A 17057-nucleotide genomic window follows, 5' to 3' on the forward strand; every position below is an offset into this window, starting at 1 on the left:
TGAACTCAGCTTCCTAGTGGCGCCGTCTTTGTGAAAAGTAGTGAAACTAATGCCCGTTCAGTTTCAGCGGTCCTCCAAGAGATGGCGCTGGTAGTTCTTTTAGTAGTTCACTTCGCTGTCGATAACGATGTGCGAGCAGTTTGAACACTTTTTCTTATAGCATCTTTCTCTCTCTTAGCGGGAAATATAAAATAAATTGCAATAAAACTATTGAAATGTACATCCCGCCAACACAAATTTGTAATTCATGACGATTCTACAATATTCGCAAAATTAATTTAATGGAATTTTAGTAGCTTCGTTATTGAATGTGATTCCTAAATTCTCCGCTCTGAATGATAAAAGGAGGACAACAAAACCTATAGTTCTTTATACGATCGGTATTTCATTTGGATTTAACACAAAGTCCCATAAGATGGCAGGTAAATCTCTCTTTTACTTCTTTAGTCAGAATTACAAAGCGCAGATTAAAGTTTATAGTTTAAAATAATCTCGATTGTATTTACGTTAAATTATTATTATATTATATATTAATATATCTATTATTGTATTATTAGTACTATTATTGTATTACACCAGCAACGTAACCGTTTTAATTTATCCAAAGTCATACAAAATTGGATGGCAGATCTATGTCGAACCTTGTCAATGGTATAAATTTAAAGTGTCACGTTAACGGTAGTACTAAATTTGAAAAAAATCAAAGATTTAGTTGCGTCGTATGGAATGTGCTCACTATATCTCGAAAAAGTAATTAATGCTATTTTGTAACGAGATACGGATCATATTTCAATGAAACCTTGTACTAAAATTTAAAATAAGTGTAGCTATTGAGGTGTTTACGTTTTCAGATCCGCGGATTTCATCTCGTAGTATTAGTTGACAGACCAGAGTACGTGGAGCGCGGTCTTAGGTGAGTTCTACGTACATATTTGATGATTGTCAGAATCAAAACCGATAATTACATTGAAGGAGTTGATATGCTCTTAAGTTTTATTTGAATAATTAGTAGAGGACTTTCATTGCGCGCGATTCTGCATTTAATGAACAATGCGCGGAAGACCCAAGAGGGTGGATTAAGACTTTTTATTATATCGCTAATGAACCGTTAACGTTAAACAGAGATTTGTTTGATTTTGTAGTAACGCGTTTCTGTTAATATTTTCGTTTGCAAGTTAATCGTGAATAAAAAATCGTTACAGGAACACTTTTATGTTTGAAAAGATGCAATGGCAGGTAACGTGAATATGGCGGTGTAGGGGAAATATATACCCAGCCTGAATATGCATAAGATTGAAGTGGATTGCGAGAGACGGACAAAGTGAATTATTGGTAAGTAAACGCTGTCGAGGTCCTTGCAGTACGTATAATAAGAATATGAACAAAGAGTGGAAAAGCAGATTGTTTGAGCGATAAGTGGAAGTGAGAGAATACAACGGGATTAAGCGTGCCGCGAGTGAGTGAGAGAGCGCGAGGCGGACATATATGGTTGCGGGGTCTGAGAAGCTCTCAGGTTACGCCGACAGCGTTAACCGTTTCCACGATGATGTTTACCCTCTTTGTCTCTCCATCTTACCCGTTCTTTCGCGCTTCCTTCCTACCTTTCTCTCCCTCTCTTCTTTTCTTAAGCTCACCTGTACGTGTATGTACACCGTGACATCTGTTGCTCTTAAATTCTCTATGATCTTTCTCTTTTCTGCACGTTGATTCCTGATCTTGATCATTCGTTCGCACGGATAGATCGCGCTCTCCTTGTCGTGCCATGACCAAAAATAACAGTGTCGTGCAGCCATGGGTGAAAAGGAGAGGGACCGATAAAAGCGTCGTTCGTGTGAGAAAGACGGAAGTATGAAGCGTGGCGCGTCTTTGCGCTGCCGTGCGAGAGAAGGGATGAGGTTCTCGTTATTTCGAGATTATCGGGGATTGCCTGCTTTTTGGAATTTTGCCGATCGTCTCGTCTACTCTCGATATCGTGTCGGTTCTCCCACTCTCGCGCTCTCGACATTATCAATAAATATTAAATTGCGACAGATTATGTCAGTAAGACGTAGTAACAGACAGTCGCATCCACAAGTCCGAAACAATAGCCTTTACGTAAAATTATGCTCACTCACTCATTGAAACACTCATTAGTCTTACTTGAAATTGAAAATAACAATAATGGGACCGAGGCTACGATACTTATCCATCTAAGATGGCATATACAAATGCGAGGATTAAATTAAATTTATAACCTGTTGTAGGATTGTCAATTGATGCAGAGCACTGGTAAATAATATGTAGGTGTCTACGGTATTGAGTAACCGCGTGGGAGTTTAGTAGCCTAAGAATAGAGAGGCAAGAAATGGAGGATCGCAGAGTTTCGATCTCCAGGTTTATCATCTTCGCGCGCGTAAAAATGAATTTCGGGAACTCGATTCTTTCGATAGTTTTCGGTTGGGCTGGCTAAAGGAAGCAAAGTTTATTTGCCGAAGCTGACCGAAGAGTTGCAGTAGGAACGACCGTGACGCCATCGATCAAAATTTAAACATTTCTCTCTTCGCTGGTGAGTTTTCACACTGTTTTCACACTGTTTTCACACTGTTTTCACACTGTTTTCACACTCCTCTTTTCCCTGTTTCGTTTTTGCAAATTTACTTTATAACTGGGTATAAAAATGCTACGCACGATCGTGGCATTTCAAGGCGATCGCTACTACCGTTGATTTTATTTTAACTCGAGACGATCTGTTGTCGACTATACCGGCTTTCGAATGCGTTTTATTCGAAGATGCAATTTGTCCGAAAATAGATATCAGCTCGCTAAATACATCCTTCGATACTCTGACCAACCGCCTCGTTATATGTACATTATGAACATTTGTAAATACGATAGACCTATGTATGCGTTGCAAAGTTAGGCGCCGTATGACGCCTGACGACGATGTCGTTCCCTGAGTCATTTTTTATTTTTATTCGCTACTGGGGGATCACTGTCAGAGGAAAATTGACGCTCGAAAAGGGAATTCGGTAGTTCAGAGTGAAATCAGAGGGGATGGGTTGTGTGATACGTGATCGTACGCATAATAGGGTCCGGTATCTTGTCCTGTCCTCGCACTCATAACATCTATTTCCAGAACGGACCAACGACTAACTTTAGATCGACTGTTCTATATACTCGAGCCATTCGCCCACTCGGGTCCACTTGCTCGAAGAAAATCTGATAAACGAACAAATAAGTGATTCGCGTCCACAGCTGCTCCCCTCCAACCCTTTCCTCTTCGCTTTCTCTTTCTCCTTCACCCATATTTGTTCCCCTCCCCCATGTAAATACATATTATATCCGGTGATGCGAGCGAGAATTCGGCCGCGCAGCGATAACAAAACGGAGCACGGTGCTCTCTCTCTCTCTCCCCCTGTTGCTACCGCGTAAAGATACGGAGATGAGATGAACGCGATTCTGCGCTCGGTTTCTGTATTTAGGTCGATCGAGAGATGGAAGCCTGCACATTCGTACGAGATAAACATTCGTCTAATTTTCGAGCTTTCGTATCGGTTCGAATGTTTCTCGTCTACTTCTATCCAGAATTATGCGGGAAATACTACGTTGCGTTACGCTGTCTCTATAATAGCGATGTGTTGTTATAGCGAAAACAAGACTTTAGTTAGGGATCGCAAAGGGGTAGGCGTTCCTCCTCGTCACGCGCGCGTTCTCCGCAAGTGTACGTGTCACAGCGTCGGTCGAATCATCGAAATTTTCTTGTAGAAGAACGCGATGCAATTTCGAAACTCGAATGCCATTACCAAAGGATAAACCTCGTGAGGTTTGCTCACCGTGCTGAAAATTTCTCTGGCATTTTTCTTCTTCGACGCGTCTGTTTCGGCTTCCACGAAGACGTAAAATTTACGTAGCACCGAGAACTTGATTATTTACCCACGGTGAACCGTGTATCATTCCTCGCAAATCAGCCAACAGCATCCGATTCTGGATGATTCCGGTGGTAGTTTTGCGATCGGTACCGGCTATGCACGCGAACCACGTTCCACTTCTCCTAGATAAATATATCGAAACCTTTACGGTGTAGAATAGTAGAATTTAAAGGTACTCTGTATTTGCTATAGCGTTGATCGTACACCGAAGAAGAACGGAAATGGTGGGTCGACTAATTCTTAAATATCGTAGTAGAGGATATTCGTGTGACGTGGAACAGTGGAAACGCGAGTGTTCGGGTCGTTAGGTATAGATTGTAATACGCAAAGATAGATTCAGCGGTGAGGGGCGATCGCGTATATTTAGAAAACTACTTGGCTTGCCAGATCCAAGAGAGACTCGTATCTCGACGCTGCGCGCGAGATTTTCCCCTCGAGCTTTTCCACTTAAACTTACTCTCTTACGATATCGGACGCGTTACGTGCAAACGCCTATTGTAACGTTTCTTGGCCCTTGACGATTCTCTAATCGTCCGATCAACGAAATCTACAGGTTTCCCCGAATTTTTCCACCTGTCCACAGATTCGGTCGTTCTTACTTTTAATATCGTCGCGAAATTTTGCAAATAATTGCAGATAATTGAGGATCATTCGACCAAAGATATCGACACTGTCTACTCGATTGAAATGTTGAAGTTCGGCCAAAAATGTCTCACAGAAATTTGAATATCTTCCAAAGTTAAGTATCCTCGGAAGTTTAGCAATTGATGAATTAAACGGTATTATCCTAAAAAAACTTACTCTCCTTATCGTCGAAAAGAAATTGGCCTAGACCCCTTCTTTTTCCACATGGCGCGCTGTTCTATTTCCTAAAACAATAAAATGCATATAGTATGCACGTAGGTGTATAGCTTTTGGTTCATTGGTACCAAAACACGACGGTTGGAATCAGATTCTATTTAAGGGTAACAGTGGGTCAGAAAGTATGTATGCACACGCGATCTAATTTCGACTCGAGAACGTCAATGTAAAATTCTTGCAGGCTTACCTCTCGCGCGTTCCATCACTCGAATTATATATCTATTTATAAGGTCATTCATTTATTTTGTCCCATTCCTTTTATGTTTTTCATACCGACTACCCTTCTATTTTTGCATTCGAGACGGAAGGGGGCAAAATGAATCTTGGTTTTATCTTCGATGCGATCAATCTTTAAAGTCGTCGAAAGAGAGAGAAGGGGAGAGGGAGAGAAAGTGAAAAAGACCGAAAAGGTTTCAAGTTCAATAGCAACCGAAGCGCCAAGAGGCAGAGGGTAGAGGATCGGCAAAGGATGGCCGTGTAAGATCGCGTTAAAGATAATCGATTCGATACAGGATTCGGGTGGCCTCGCGTCATCAGTGTCAGGAATCAGCCTCGAAATTCGGGGGCGTCGGTGTTTAAAGAGTGGGGATCAGACAGGAGGAGACGCCGGTTATCGCGAGGAAATCGCGCCGACGCGGACGCAGAGGTGGTAGACCGACGTCGAGGTGTCAGGACGGTATTTCGTACGGTTAGTTGGCGCGCGGGGCCCCGGTGACTGAGACGGCTAAGACAAGCACACGCCGTATAAAAGGAGAGAGAGAAGAGACAGGGCCAAACGAACAGGATATATTGTAAACGGAGTGACGACCACACAGTGACGACCACGACCACGACCAACACGATCGAATATTCAACAATTTCTCTATTTCTTTTATTTCCTTTTTTTTTTCTTTTCACTTTTCACTTTCCTTTGTATACACTTTTCACTTCGACCTTCGAGAATATCAAAGTGCGCGATCGCGTCCACGAGTCGCGAGCTCGTCCCATTCGGATGGTACCAGCAGCCGAGAGATAACAGGATTTTCGATCAGGACTTTAATTCTCTCCAGTTCTTTGGATATTTCACGATTAAGTAAGTTTCCAACGCGATCGAGCGAGGGTATACGAACGAACGAGCGTGCGTGTATTACTCTTACTTACTTACGTCCTATCTGTATGTATGCTCTTCCTCTTGATTAAATGCGGGTGTGAAACGCGGGTGCTTTTGGTGCTGTAGTGCTTCAAAGTGTTACGTTTCGTTTGTGAGCACACGAGCAAGTGACGTCCTCGTTCGTATCCCCTTGAAGATTTCTTCGAATCTTGTGCGCGTTACGCAGTTGTCGCTGTTTCTCTTGTCATTATTATTACCATTATTATTATCATTATTATTATTATTATTATTATTATTATTATTATTATTATTATTATTATTATTATTACTATTATTATTATTACTATTGTTATTATATTATTATTTAGTATTATTTCGGTGGTATCGTGCGAGTACAGTGCGAGGCACGCCGAAAGTGGTACAGATCGTCGATAACGTTACCATACGTACATGTGCATGATGGTATTCGTATTATTACGATCTGTGTGCCATGTTAGCTAACTGCGAATCGGATTTTCGAATGGTCGGTGATCGGTACCACGACCTTGACACTCGTCTTATCGACATGTGCTGGAATGAACGATCGATCGGGAGGACAATTTGAATGCTCGAATCGTCGAAACGATCGCTTAGCCGCTTCGTGACTAATTGCCACGAGTCTGCTCGCATCCGACCACCAAGAACTATTCGTAGACTACTATCTAGGTATCTAGGCTCGAAGTCTGCTTATTTTTAGAAGGGCGTAACGTGAGGAGGAATAGCTCGACGTTTCGACCATTTTCTCAACCACATTTCCTTCCATTTTGTCGTTTCTCTTCTCTCCTTTTCTCTTATTCGTTACATCGCTTACATAATACCCGACACATCCGTAAATCATGTGAAAATTGCGAAAATCCCGATCAGACGTTTAACGAGTGATCCGGCTGATTTAAAAATATTCAAACTGTTGCGCGAATCGAAATCGTGATTGAAAATTCGCTCGTCTGCGCGTTAACGATCCTCTCGCAACGCACTTGATAATTTCCCGGTATTTATAAACTTCACGGTCAGCCAATCCGAAAGTTGCACCTGTTGATTCTCAGGCCTCGTTGAAATTAGTACGGATGACTAATTCGTTCTTTAATGTATCATTCGGAGCCAGTAATTAGCAACTAATTCTGTTACTACTATACGTCCATCTTGTGACAGCTAGACAAGGGGTTAGATAGGGAGTTGTAAATGGTAGCTAATCGATGTACCATTACGATGCTGGTATTATGGATTTGAGTCGGTATACGAAAATAGACAAGTTGCGACAAGAACGAGAGCAGAGAAAATAGGTAGTATAGATACGCGAAGAGAGCGACGGAACGCATGCCTCGACTAATAATTATAACTTCCAGGCCGAATTTAGTACGCTGGGTGAGTTTACCTCGGTATTAGCTTCTCGATGACCTAATATTCTTTTCGTGTTCGTAATCCGAGACGTGAATCACGCTCTCGTGATGTAGGTATATCAGTCTGTAAAACGTAACCGAAAATTGATTGTTACGTCGGACGAATCATCGGGTAAAAATCGAGCGATCTTAGACATCGCGAAGGACGAACAAGAATTGTATCGTTACGATCGTCCGCGAATGATATTTTTATCTTCTCATTGCTAAACGATGTTTCATTCATTCCATTCTTTTTATAACCACGGCTACATTCTGCCACTTGTTATTAGGTCAGCCTGTCATCGAATATATTGCATCGCTAGGAGGCGATCAAATTATGTGGCCAAGTGGTAGCGAACGAAAATATTGAGACACCGCATGCCATGCCGGCAGCATAACAGCACCGCGGTAAACACCTGTTCGCCTACTATTAATCGTTCGAAACTATTTTCGAAACCGGAGCTTCGGTTATTTCTACGTTCATTCATAAACCATGTCTAGTTTGGCGATTTTTAATCAGTCGACCGATCAAATTCCTACCTGATCCGAACGATTGAAACGTTGTCCCTTTCGATCTTCGGTCTTTCTCATTTTCGCTTGGCACGCGTAGAACGCTTCTGTCAAAAGTGTATCTCGAACAAAGAGCAAGGAACTTGTTGCTTGGAAAGCAACTCCGCACGGATCTCAGTCTCGTGGAGGAAAAACCGAGGTCGTTGATCTAGACGCAACCGTCTGCGTCTGCTCTTTCTTCTTTTCTTTCGCGAATAATCGATAAGTATGAAAATATTGAAAGTATTGAAAATGAAACGTAGGAAAGTAAGAGGAATGAGAGCGGGTGTTACAACGGTGAGCAATCCGAGGAATGTTTCGGGGCTCGTTGCCAAGTCTTACCGTGACGTTGTAACATTTCGTCCACTCGTTCTACGTTTTCCGCTTCTTTGCTCCATGGTATAATTTTACCATGCCTACCGCGTCTTTCGAGAACGTTATGCGAATCGTTCGGAATCCATTTATCCGTCTAGTTAAGAAAATATTCTGCACCAACCGTTTAACCCGAAACTGGCAATTTTTGTTTAATCGCGGTCAGACACGCCAAATACAATGTAACCGATTACCGGTACTAGAAGTTATCTAGTAGGTTGGTTCACCTACTCCCGAGCCAAGTGTGTAAGATTAATAATAGAAATACGTTACGTAATTATTATTCGGCCTTGGACGGATCTTGGAAAATATGTTTGGAATCACGACGACGTTACCGTACGAAAGTATAGAAATCGTTGAATGATATTATAAGGGTCTGTTGTAATGCGTTTAAAAGAAATATTCTGACTGTGATATCTGTGTGAACGACAGGTTGGAGAAGAATCTTGGGGAACCGTGAGAGGAAGAGTTAGATGGTGTTAGATGGTGCCGCGGGTCGGCACCGTTTAAACCAAGTTAGCAGCGGATCGGGTGGTGGATTCAGTTCGAAACGGACTAAAGAAGAAGCGAGACCGATCGAAGAGCCACCCGGAAAGTTCGTGATAAAGGGAGAAGGAGAGGCGGAGGCGACCCAAGACCATGGGGGTCGCCGACGATTTCGCGCCAAGCTTCACCCAGAAGCCGCAACTGAGGCAGGAGGACGATGGGAACCGATTGATCTTCGAATGTCAACTGGTCAGCTCGCCTAAACCGGAGATATCATGGTTTCGCGGGGAGACGGAGCTCAGTCCGGACGCCAGGACCAACTTCAGGATGCAAAGCATCGGGACGAACAAGTTCATCGTCGTTTTGGAGCTCGACGACGTTATCGAGACCGACGCGGGCCTGTACAAGGTCAAGGCCAAGAATAAGATGGGCGAGGTCGCGGCTTCGATCAATCTGAATTTCAGCCGTGAGTACCATCTTTTTCCATCCTGTCACTTTCTTCACGTCCGCCCTGTCGATCGAAGGATCGGCTCTTTTAAAATAGAAACCCGTTCTTGACCCGCTCGTATTCGGTCTCGGACTGCCCGTGTCCTTAGAACCGAAATAGCGTTACCCCTTTCCTCGCGTTTCATTAGTACAATTTCAGTTTCGCGCCCTTCTGATCCGCGAAAACCAACACGATGCGAAATAAAATTTTATCCATTTTTCCAGCTGTCGACGAGCCTAGGGAGAAGTAAGTTTAATATTTTGCGATATTGCGTTTCGAAAGACGATTGCGTTTTCCGCTTCTCCGGGCTCTTCTCTTTATTTTCTCACTTTTGCTGCTTTCTCTTTCCTTTCTCTTCCTTTTCGCCTTCTTTTCATTCTGCCACGCTTATTATGCTTTCTCTCGTTTTGTATGGTGTTTTAGCGGCCGAAGAACTGGACAGAGAGGGGTGAGTGATTCGCGGCTGTTTAACGCAAATGCCTGCGAGTGATGAATTGCCAGTGTTTATTGGGTTACTAACTGCTTGATCGACCCGGGAAAGAAATGATCGTCTCGTCAACGACAATGTTTAGGAGGTGTACATCGAACGCGGCTAACTACTAATAATAATCGTCGCGGAATGCTGGTTATTTTTGGGCGCGCGTTCACGTGCGCTAACGACCGCGTCCGATAAGAGAAACCGACGGCTGTTCTAGCTGGCCGATCGCTCAATTTTCTTCTCCTGCCCACGCATACGGGTCTGACTGGTCAGCGTGGAAATAGAACCGAGAATCTCCTCCTCCTCTTCCTCCTTCTTCTTCTCTATTTTCATTCTCGATCTTTTAACCGACCACGCTTGTTCCAGGAACGTCCTCTCTCTCTCTCTCTCTCTCTCTCTCTCTCTCTCTCTCTATGTTTTCCACGGGTTCCGTTTCTCGAGGTTTCTCTTCGATGGAAAATGTATTTATGCACACGTTCGACAGGGAAACGAAACGGAACCTGAAACGAAACCTGAAACGTTTAATCGAAACGAATGTTCCGAAAATTCGTTTCTATCTTGAACGGGTAGAATAGAAATTGGGTCGAAAGTTGGTTCCCTGGGGGCATCGCGAGACGCCTCGGCGAGGTGTTATATTTTCGGATCGGTTCGACAGACATGATTCCCGTGAATTTCTAAAAGTAACGCGAGCCTTTGACGCTCGCGATGTCTTTCCAAATATTCAGATTCGAGCGTGCGTTTCTTTTTTACACGAAGAACGAGAAACGAATTATCGCGCGGTTAATCGATCGCAGCGCATAAGCGAACGATGGAAAGTATACGATAGCATATGATTTTTCTTTACGATTTACTACTAACACTGCAAGATGATATTTACCCCTGTAACAGACTGTCCGTACAGACATAATCAGACCAAATTACACTAATTCGTGGCGTGCGATGTTTCACGTATGAACGTAACACGCATTGAATTTTGTTCATCACGTTTGCAGACAAATCGATGGAATCGCGCCAACTTTTGCGAAAAAGCCTGCTATCAGACAAGAAGACGATGGTAAACGATTACTTTTCGAATGTCGCATCACAGCCGATCCCACGCCAAAAGTGACGTGGTTTCATGATGGGAATATGGTGAAGGATTCACCGAGGCACAAGGTTGGTAGTTTACCGGTACGCTATTGCACATTCGTTTTCCCGGCATTGTTTCACGGAGACTGACGAAATTCCAGCTCACCGTCGACAAAGATGGCCACTCGTACTTCGCGACGTTAGAAATAAAGAATGTGACCGTCGAGGATGCTGGCAAATACAAGGTCACCGCGAAGAACGAGCTCGGGGAATCTAATGCTACTATTTCCTTGAACTTCGACAGTAAGTATCATCATATGAGATTGCGTTGGATGCGTAAACTGGCATACCGTCACTTACCATCTTTCCACTTTTCTCTCTCTCTCTCTCTCTCTCTCTCTCTCTCTCTCTTCTCTTTCTCTTTCTCTTCTCTTCTCTCTCTCTCTCTCTCTCTCTCTCTCTCTCTCTCTCTCTACTCATTCGGGATGTATATCGATGATCCTTTATCTTTGATTCTGTGTCTACCTTATCTTCGAACCTATTCACGTTCATTTTATTCTTTATTTTTTCTATTCATCCAGCCTGTCTTTTTGTTTACCCATTCTCTGTATCCACATCCGCCGTACGTGTGACATTTATTTTTTAATGATTTATCTCGGTCGAGCAATGAGCACGTATCGATTGTCGGCTCGACGGAGCGACGATATACAGCCCAACTGATTGCCTTCTCTCGTAATAGGCTAAAAAGACTAAAAGGAAACAGAGAGTATCGAGGAGTTCGCTCAAGCGAAGTAGATTGTAGATCAGAGTATGATTAATCCGTAACGAAAAGCTGCTTGAGTCACTTATTAATTCCGATTGCATTCCACGTATTCGATCAGTAAGACGTACAGAGACATACGTACCGATAGTCCACCATGGTATCGTCGGGTCAGATTTTAAAGAGTAAATGAATAATCGTGTCGGATCGATGCGTGGAACGCGAACCGCCTCATGCTGATGCTTCGTTAGGTTGCTACAATCACGTACACATTTTTCTGTTCATCGACGCACACAACGTTTGCCGTGTGGATCACTGACATACTACGAATACTCGTTACGCGTATTGTACAAACGTGTACCAGTAGGTAACCTTAACCAATAATTATTGCACTTACTAAGGATTTGATGGTGTGACAAGCGTATGTATACGTATGCTTTTTTCGTCGCAATAAAAACGATTGTGAGTAACCGGAAGGAGCTCGATCACGGAGAATTGAGAAGGAATCGCTAGGGTTTTGCGAGTTAGATTATTTCGCGCGCCGATCGAAATAAATTTCGTACGACAATATCGTTTCATCGTGCAGACAGGACAGAGGAGAACATGGGTAAAAGCAACACGTGTTTTACGAACAAATACTCTGGTACAGGACGACAGCGTAAAAAGCAACCTAACACGATAAGCGAGGAGACCAAGCGTCGAACCGATAAGCAGTTGCGAGGAATATGTAGCGAAGTAGATAATAAATATGCAAACTGAAATCGATACGTAGCTCTGACCTTGGATCGAAGGGCTTAAAGACCTTCCGCAACCAGGTTGAGGTGTACGGTTGATCGATCGTTAAACCAGCTGCGATAAGGGTGCGAAAGGGATTAAGCGACAGCAATGATATTGTAACGTGGTTCCCGACACGTAGATCGTTTGTGAACATAGGCGACGAGGCACCCGTACCTGACGACGGTATTAAACCGACGTTCACCGAACGGCCGGTGATAAGGCAATCCGACGACGGTAACACCATCACGTTCGAATGCCGATTAGTTGGCGACCCGAAACCAACCGTCAAGTGGTAAGATTCCGTGCACACGCCCATCATACGGAAGTACGTCGAGACGCGGGTCAAACACTTATTAATTGTATCGTGTATATGTTCTCCTGTACTTCCGATCGCGTTATCCTTCGAGTCGATTCACGATCAGCATGCATCATGGTTTTGATGGACGCAAATTAGGTATCACGGTAGCGAAGAGGTGAAAGAAGGCGGTAGAATCAGCATGTCGTTGGAACTGGATCAGAAGCTGTACCACCTGGCGAGATTACAAATCGACAACGTGGCGAAAAGCGACGCCGGGGAATACAGGGCCGTCGCGAGGAACAAGCACGGCCAGGGAGTGGCCACGATTAACTTGAACTTCGAGGGGGGCGACAAGTTGAAGTATGCATCGACCGATACTCGCGTCGCGTCGCTAGGTTTACGCGAACACCCACGTTCTTGCTTTTTGCTTCTTGCTTTTTCCCCTTTCGAGGTTCTCTTTTTCTCATCGATATATCGTATCGAACGGCTTACAACATCTCTAGCGACGCGACGAGCAACGTGACACTCGAAGAACGTCTCCGACGCAGATTCGATCTCCGCTAGGCGGAGAATCGAGCCGTATGTATCTGACGTGTCAATTTACACAGAATACCAGATGGTAAACCGCCGCGTTTCCCAAAGAAGCCAACGATTCGACAAGAAGGGGACGTGTTGATCATGGAGTGTATCTTGGAAGCGCATCCGGTACCGGAGATAACTTGGTACCAAGGCCAGAAATCGATCAGTGACAGCAAACGTGTCAAGATGTCACGCAAAGCGACCGGAAAGGACACTTATTTGCTCACGCTCGAAATTTCAAATCCGACCAAGGCAGACGGCGGAAATTATCGATGCAACGCGTTTAACAACTTCGGCGAGAGTAACGCCAACATCTCCCTCAATTTCCAAGGCAAGTCCTTCTCTCGATGCAACATACGCGAAACAGTTGCACGGTTCTCTCTTCACTTCTCCTAGCACGTTTTTCTTACATCGAAAATCGAGACAGTATATACATGTACTTATCCGCGTTGTTAACGAATACTGTTGAATGAAAATGTACGGATCGCATCAGGTAAGTGTTTTGTTGCGCTATCAGCTAATCAGTATCATACACGGTCAAGTCTCTCGTTGCTTCTTACTTAACTCGTGAATCCTGATCTGAATTTAAAGCGCGAGAACGGCTGTAAAATTCAGAGGAGGATCGATAAGCAGATATTGAACTAACGTCGCTGTTCATATTATACTAACACGAATGCAAATTGATTCCGACGACGCTTTACTCGCGATCGTGCTTAACCCTGGATCTTTCCCAAGATGCAGAAGAAGGACCTGGTTTCGCGCCGACGTTCGTCGAGAAACCCCGTATCATTCCAAACGAAACCGGTACTTTGATCACGATGAAATGCAAGTGCAAGGCAAACCCAAAGCCGGAAGTTACCTGGTTCCGTGGGACCAATGTCGTCAAAGAATCTTCCAAGATTTCTATCAAGACGAAGTCCGTGGAGGAAGACGTTTACGAGTTGATTATGGAGATCAAGGTAATATAGGATACTTTAATCTATTACGTAATTGTAGCCAGCCGAGACGAAATAAACGAGACGAAATTCATCGTAGGATCCCTCAGCACCGGACGGTGGCACTTACAGGTGTCACGTGAAAAACGAGTACGGTGAAAGTAACGCCAATTTGAACTTGAACATCGAGGCCGAACCTGAACCGGAAGGCGATGGTCCCACCTTTGTTCAGAAACCACGCATTCAGTCTCAGAATCAGGGTAAACTTGTAATCATGGATTGCAAGGTAAAAGCGAATCCGAAACCGGAAATCGTATGGACTCATGCCGGTAAAGTGGTGAAGGAATCCTCAAAGATCTCGATCAGTATCGTTAAAGAGCAGGAAGATATTTATTATATCAAGTTGTCTTTAAACGATCCTGGTACCGATGACTCGGGTTTGTACAAGTGCAACATCAAAAATGCCCTCGGTGAACTAAACGCCAACTTGACGCTTAACGTTGAGAGTGAGTAAAGTTTCCCGTTTCTCGGCAATTCTATCAGCGACTGGTATAATATATCCACGACTATCATTCTCTCTACGTATGATATTTCCGCGTTACCGTGTTTCAGTTATACCAGTGATTAAGGAGAAGCCGAAAGTTGTGAAGATCGTGAAGAAGAAAACTGTGATAGTCGAGTGTCACGTTCTTTCCAAATTTACGCCAGACTGCACTTGGTTCAAAGAAACGCAAGCTGTTAAAGAAGATAACAGGCATAAAGTGCACGTCGAGCAAGTAAAGGATGTACGTGAAAGCGCCCCTTCTATCTTCTCTTTCTTCTTCTTTTTCTATCCCTTTTTTCTTTCTTTTCGCGGAAAAGGAACTAAGAGATTGCTTTCCGTCAATTACTTTTAGGGAGAATTTGCAGTCAAGTTAGAAATCGAACAAGTATCGGCTTCCGACAAGGGTGTGTACAAGTTAGTGGCTCGTAACGAAAAAGGAGAGGCTACGTCTCAGGTTGTGGAAGTGACGGAAATTATGGAGGAAGGAGAGAAACCCAAGATAATATCCGGCCTGAAATCGGCGGTAAGTAAGCGATGATACGACGTTTGTCTGCTTCGAAATTTCTTAATCAACGTTTCTCTTCGCTTTCAGACGATCGAAGAAGGTAAATCGATCGAACTTGTCGCCAGTCTATCAAAGCAAGATCGCAAGGTTACTGTCACGTGGTACAGGTGAATAAATCATTTTCACACGTTATGTATCGTCAGTTTTTGTTTTGTCGTTTTTTTTCTTTTGCATTAATTTTAATTGTTCCAAATAACTTTCACTTCTCTAGAGACTCCACGGTAGTCAAGGCGTCCAAAGATATCATGATATCTTTCAATGGCACAGATATGAAACTAGCAATCACGTCTGCTTCCACCTCGTACTCCGGAACTTATAAAGTTGTGGTCAGTAATGAATACGGTCAAGATGAATCGTCGGCACGACTGGTTGTCAAGGTAAGTAACATAAAATTGAATTACGATTAGATTTATAATTTTATACCATCCCCTTTCCATTGAATGTTAAAAAATTTGTCGATTCACTTCCCCTAATTCGATATGTTCGTTCCTTCCGAGAGTAAATTCACAGTGATGAGAAATATGTGTATGTAACCTTGAATGTTGCATGCGACTCCTTGTCCGTATTGTAGAAAAAGGAAGAAAAGAAAGAGGAAGAGGAAGAGGAAAAGAAGAAGAAGAAAGTTGAAAAGAAGGAAGAAGAGAAGAAGGAAGAGAAGAAAGAAGAGAAGAAGGAAGAAAAGAAAGAAGAAAAGAAAGAGGAAAAGAAGATTGAAAAGAAAGAAGAGAAGAAGGAAGAAGTGAAGAAAGAGGAGAAGGTAGCGAACATTGTTATCATGCTACTACATTTGTTACTCGTTTCTCTTCGTATCTGCTTTTCTATTAATGCTTGCTACGCTTATCCTTCGTATATACCGAGAACGTACTCGTATAAACGAAAAGCCACGTTTTTCAATTACGAATTCGAAAGAGAATTTAACAGTGATTGTGAAAAGATTACTTCACCGTTCCGCTTAACCGAATAAGATAAAAAATTCGATCTGGAACGATGACACGGATAGCATTCTTAAAGAAGAAGAGATGAATGAGAAGGGGGAAGAGGAAGAAGCGGTGAGTAATAGTCGAGGCCAGCATGACAGATCGATTAACCGATGAACCAGTTTCGCAATCAAAAACATTTTCAGAAGCGAAGGTATGCACTTACACGCTACACACAATTACGCAAACACACGTATACTTGTGATTATTTTTTCCCTCGTTTTTGGATCAAAGTGCGCGTAAATTTGCCATTTTTCTAAATCTTTTACCGAGAACATTTTTTTTTCATCGCTAAAATATTGATCGAGGTGTTTTCAATTATTTTTAAGGATTTACCCGACAAGAGACCAAACGGTATCGACAAACCTGGTCTTAAGAAGGTACGAATGACTCTTTTTTTCCCGATTTCGATATAGTTGTTGAAATTTTTCCGAGTTTGATGGAACTACCGCACAATTTTATTTTACGAAGTAGATAGACTCTTAAATATACAAAATACACTGCCATTTTACTTTTCTCGTGCACCCCTCGTTCTTCCTTGTGATTGTTACATTTGCAAGTGCTCTCTGTCTTCGTGTTTACCCCGTTTTAATGTAAGTTATAGCTATTATGTCAAGCAAAGTGAGGCACTGATTCGCTTGAAAGTAACTATAAAAGTAATAGCAATCTTATCGATAAAGTGATGGATATTAATTATAGTCGTTTATTTTTCTGTTTCAGAAATTGGAAGTGATTCAGGTGAGTAATAAATATCAGATACATATATATTCTGGCTGTAGTATGCGCTCGAATAATTGGACCGGCTTTTCGATTGTACATTGCGAACAATTGCGAATCATACCTGGTATTATTTTTTGCGACCGTAAATTTAGAGGGACACCGCATGTGTCTCATGACAGTAATTATTT

The 17057-nt window shown here is 42.9% G+C and overlaps 1 protein-coding gene across 1 annotated transcript in view; it reads left to right on the forward strand.

Moving 5' to 3' along the window:
• Positions 1 to 5429: 5429 nt before the first annotated feature.
• The window catches only part of Bent (projectin protein bent), a 55972-nt gene continuing 44344 nt past the window's right edge, over positions 5430 to 17057 (forward strand). Inside the window, exons 1-17 of the mRNA XM_076904749.1 lie at positions 5430 to 5841; positions 8628 to 9147; positions 9393 to 9414; positions 10639 to 10801; positions 10876 to 11017; positions 12408 to 12543; positions 12706 to 12909; positions 13158 to 13459; positions 13870 to 14087; positions 14164 to 14569; positions 14676 to 14848; positions 14960 to 15130; positions 15200 to 15279; positions 15384 to 15549; positions 15744 to 15929; positions 16479 to 16529; positions 16870 to 16887. Of these exons, the coding sequence (XP_076760864.1) occupies positions 8835 to 9147; positions 9393 to 9414; positions 10639 to 10801; positions 10876 to 11017; positions 12408 to 12543; positions 12706 to 12909; positions 13158 to 13459; positions 13870 to 14087; positions 14164 to 14569; positions 14676 to 14848; positions 14960 to 15130; positions 15200 to 15279; positions 15384 to 15549; positions 15744 to 15929; positions 16479 to 16529; positions 16870 to 16887 (2751 nt within the window). The 5' untranslated portion in view covers positions 5430 to 5841; positions 8628 to 8834. The remainder of the gene's footprint in view (positions 5842 to 8627; positions 9148 to 9392; positions 9415 to 10638; positions 10802 to 10875; positions 11018 to 12407; positions 12544 to 12705; positions 12910 to 13157; positions 13460 to 13869; positions 14088 to 14163; positions 14570 to 14675; positions 14849 to 14959; positions 15131 to 15199; positions 15280 to 15383; positions 15550 to 15743; positions 15930 to 16478; positions 16530 to 16869; positions 16888 to 17057) is intronic.

The sequence above is a fragment of the Xylocopa sonorina genome, chromosome 11 (assembly GCF_050948175.1).
Source record: "Xylocopa sonorina isolate GNS202 chromosome 11, iyXylSono1_principal, whole genome shotgun sequence".
Classification (NCBI taxonomy): domain Eukaryota; kingdom Metazoa; phylum Arthropoda; class Insecta; order Hymenoptera; family Apidae; genus Xylocopa; species Xylocopa sonorina.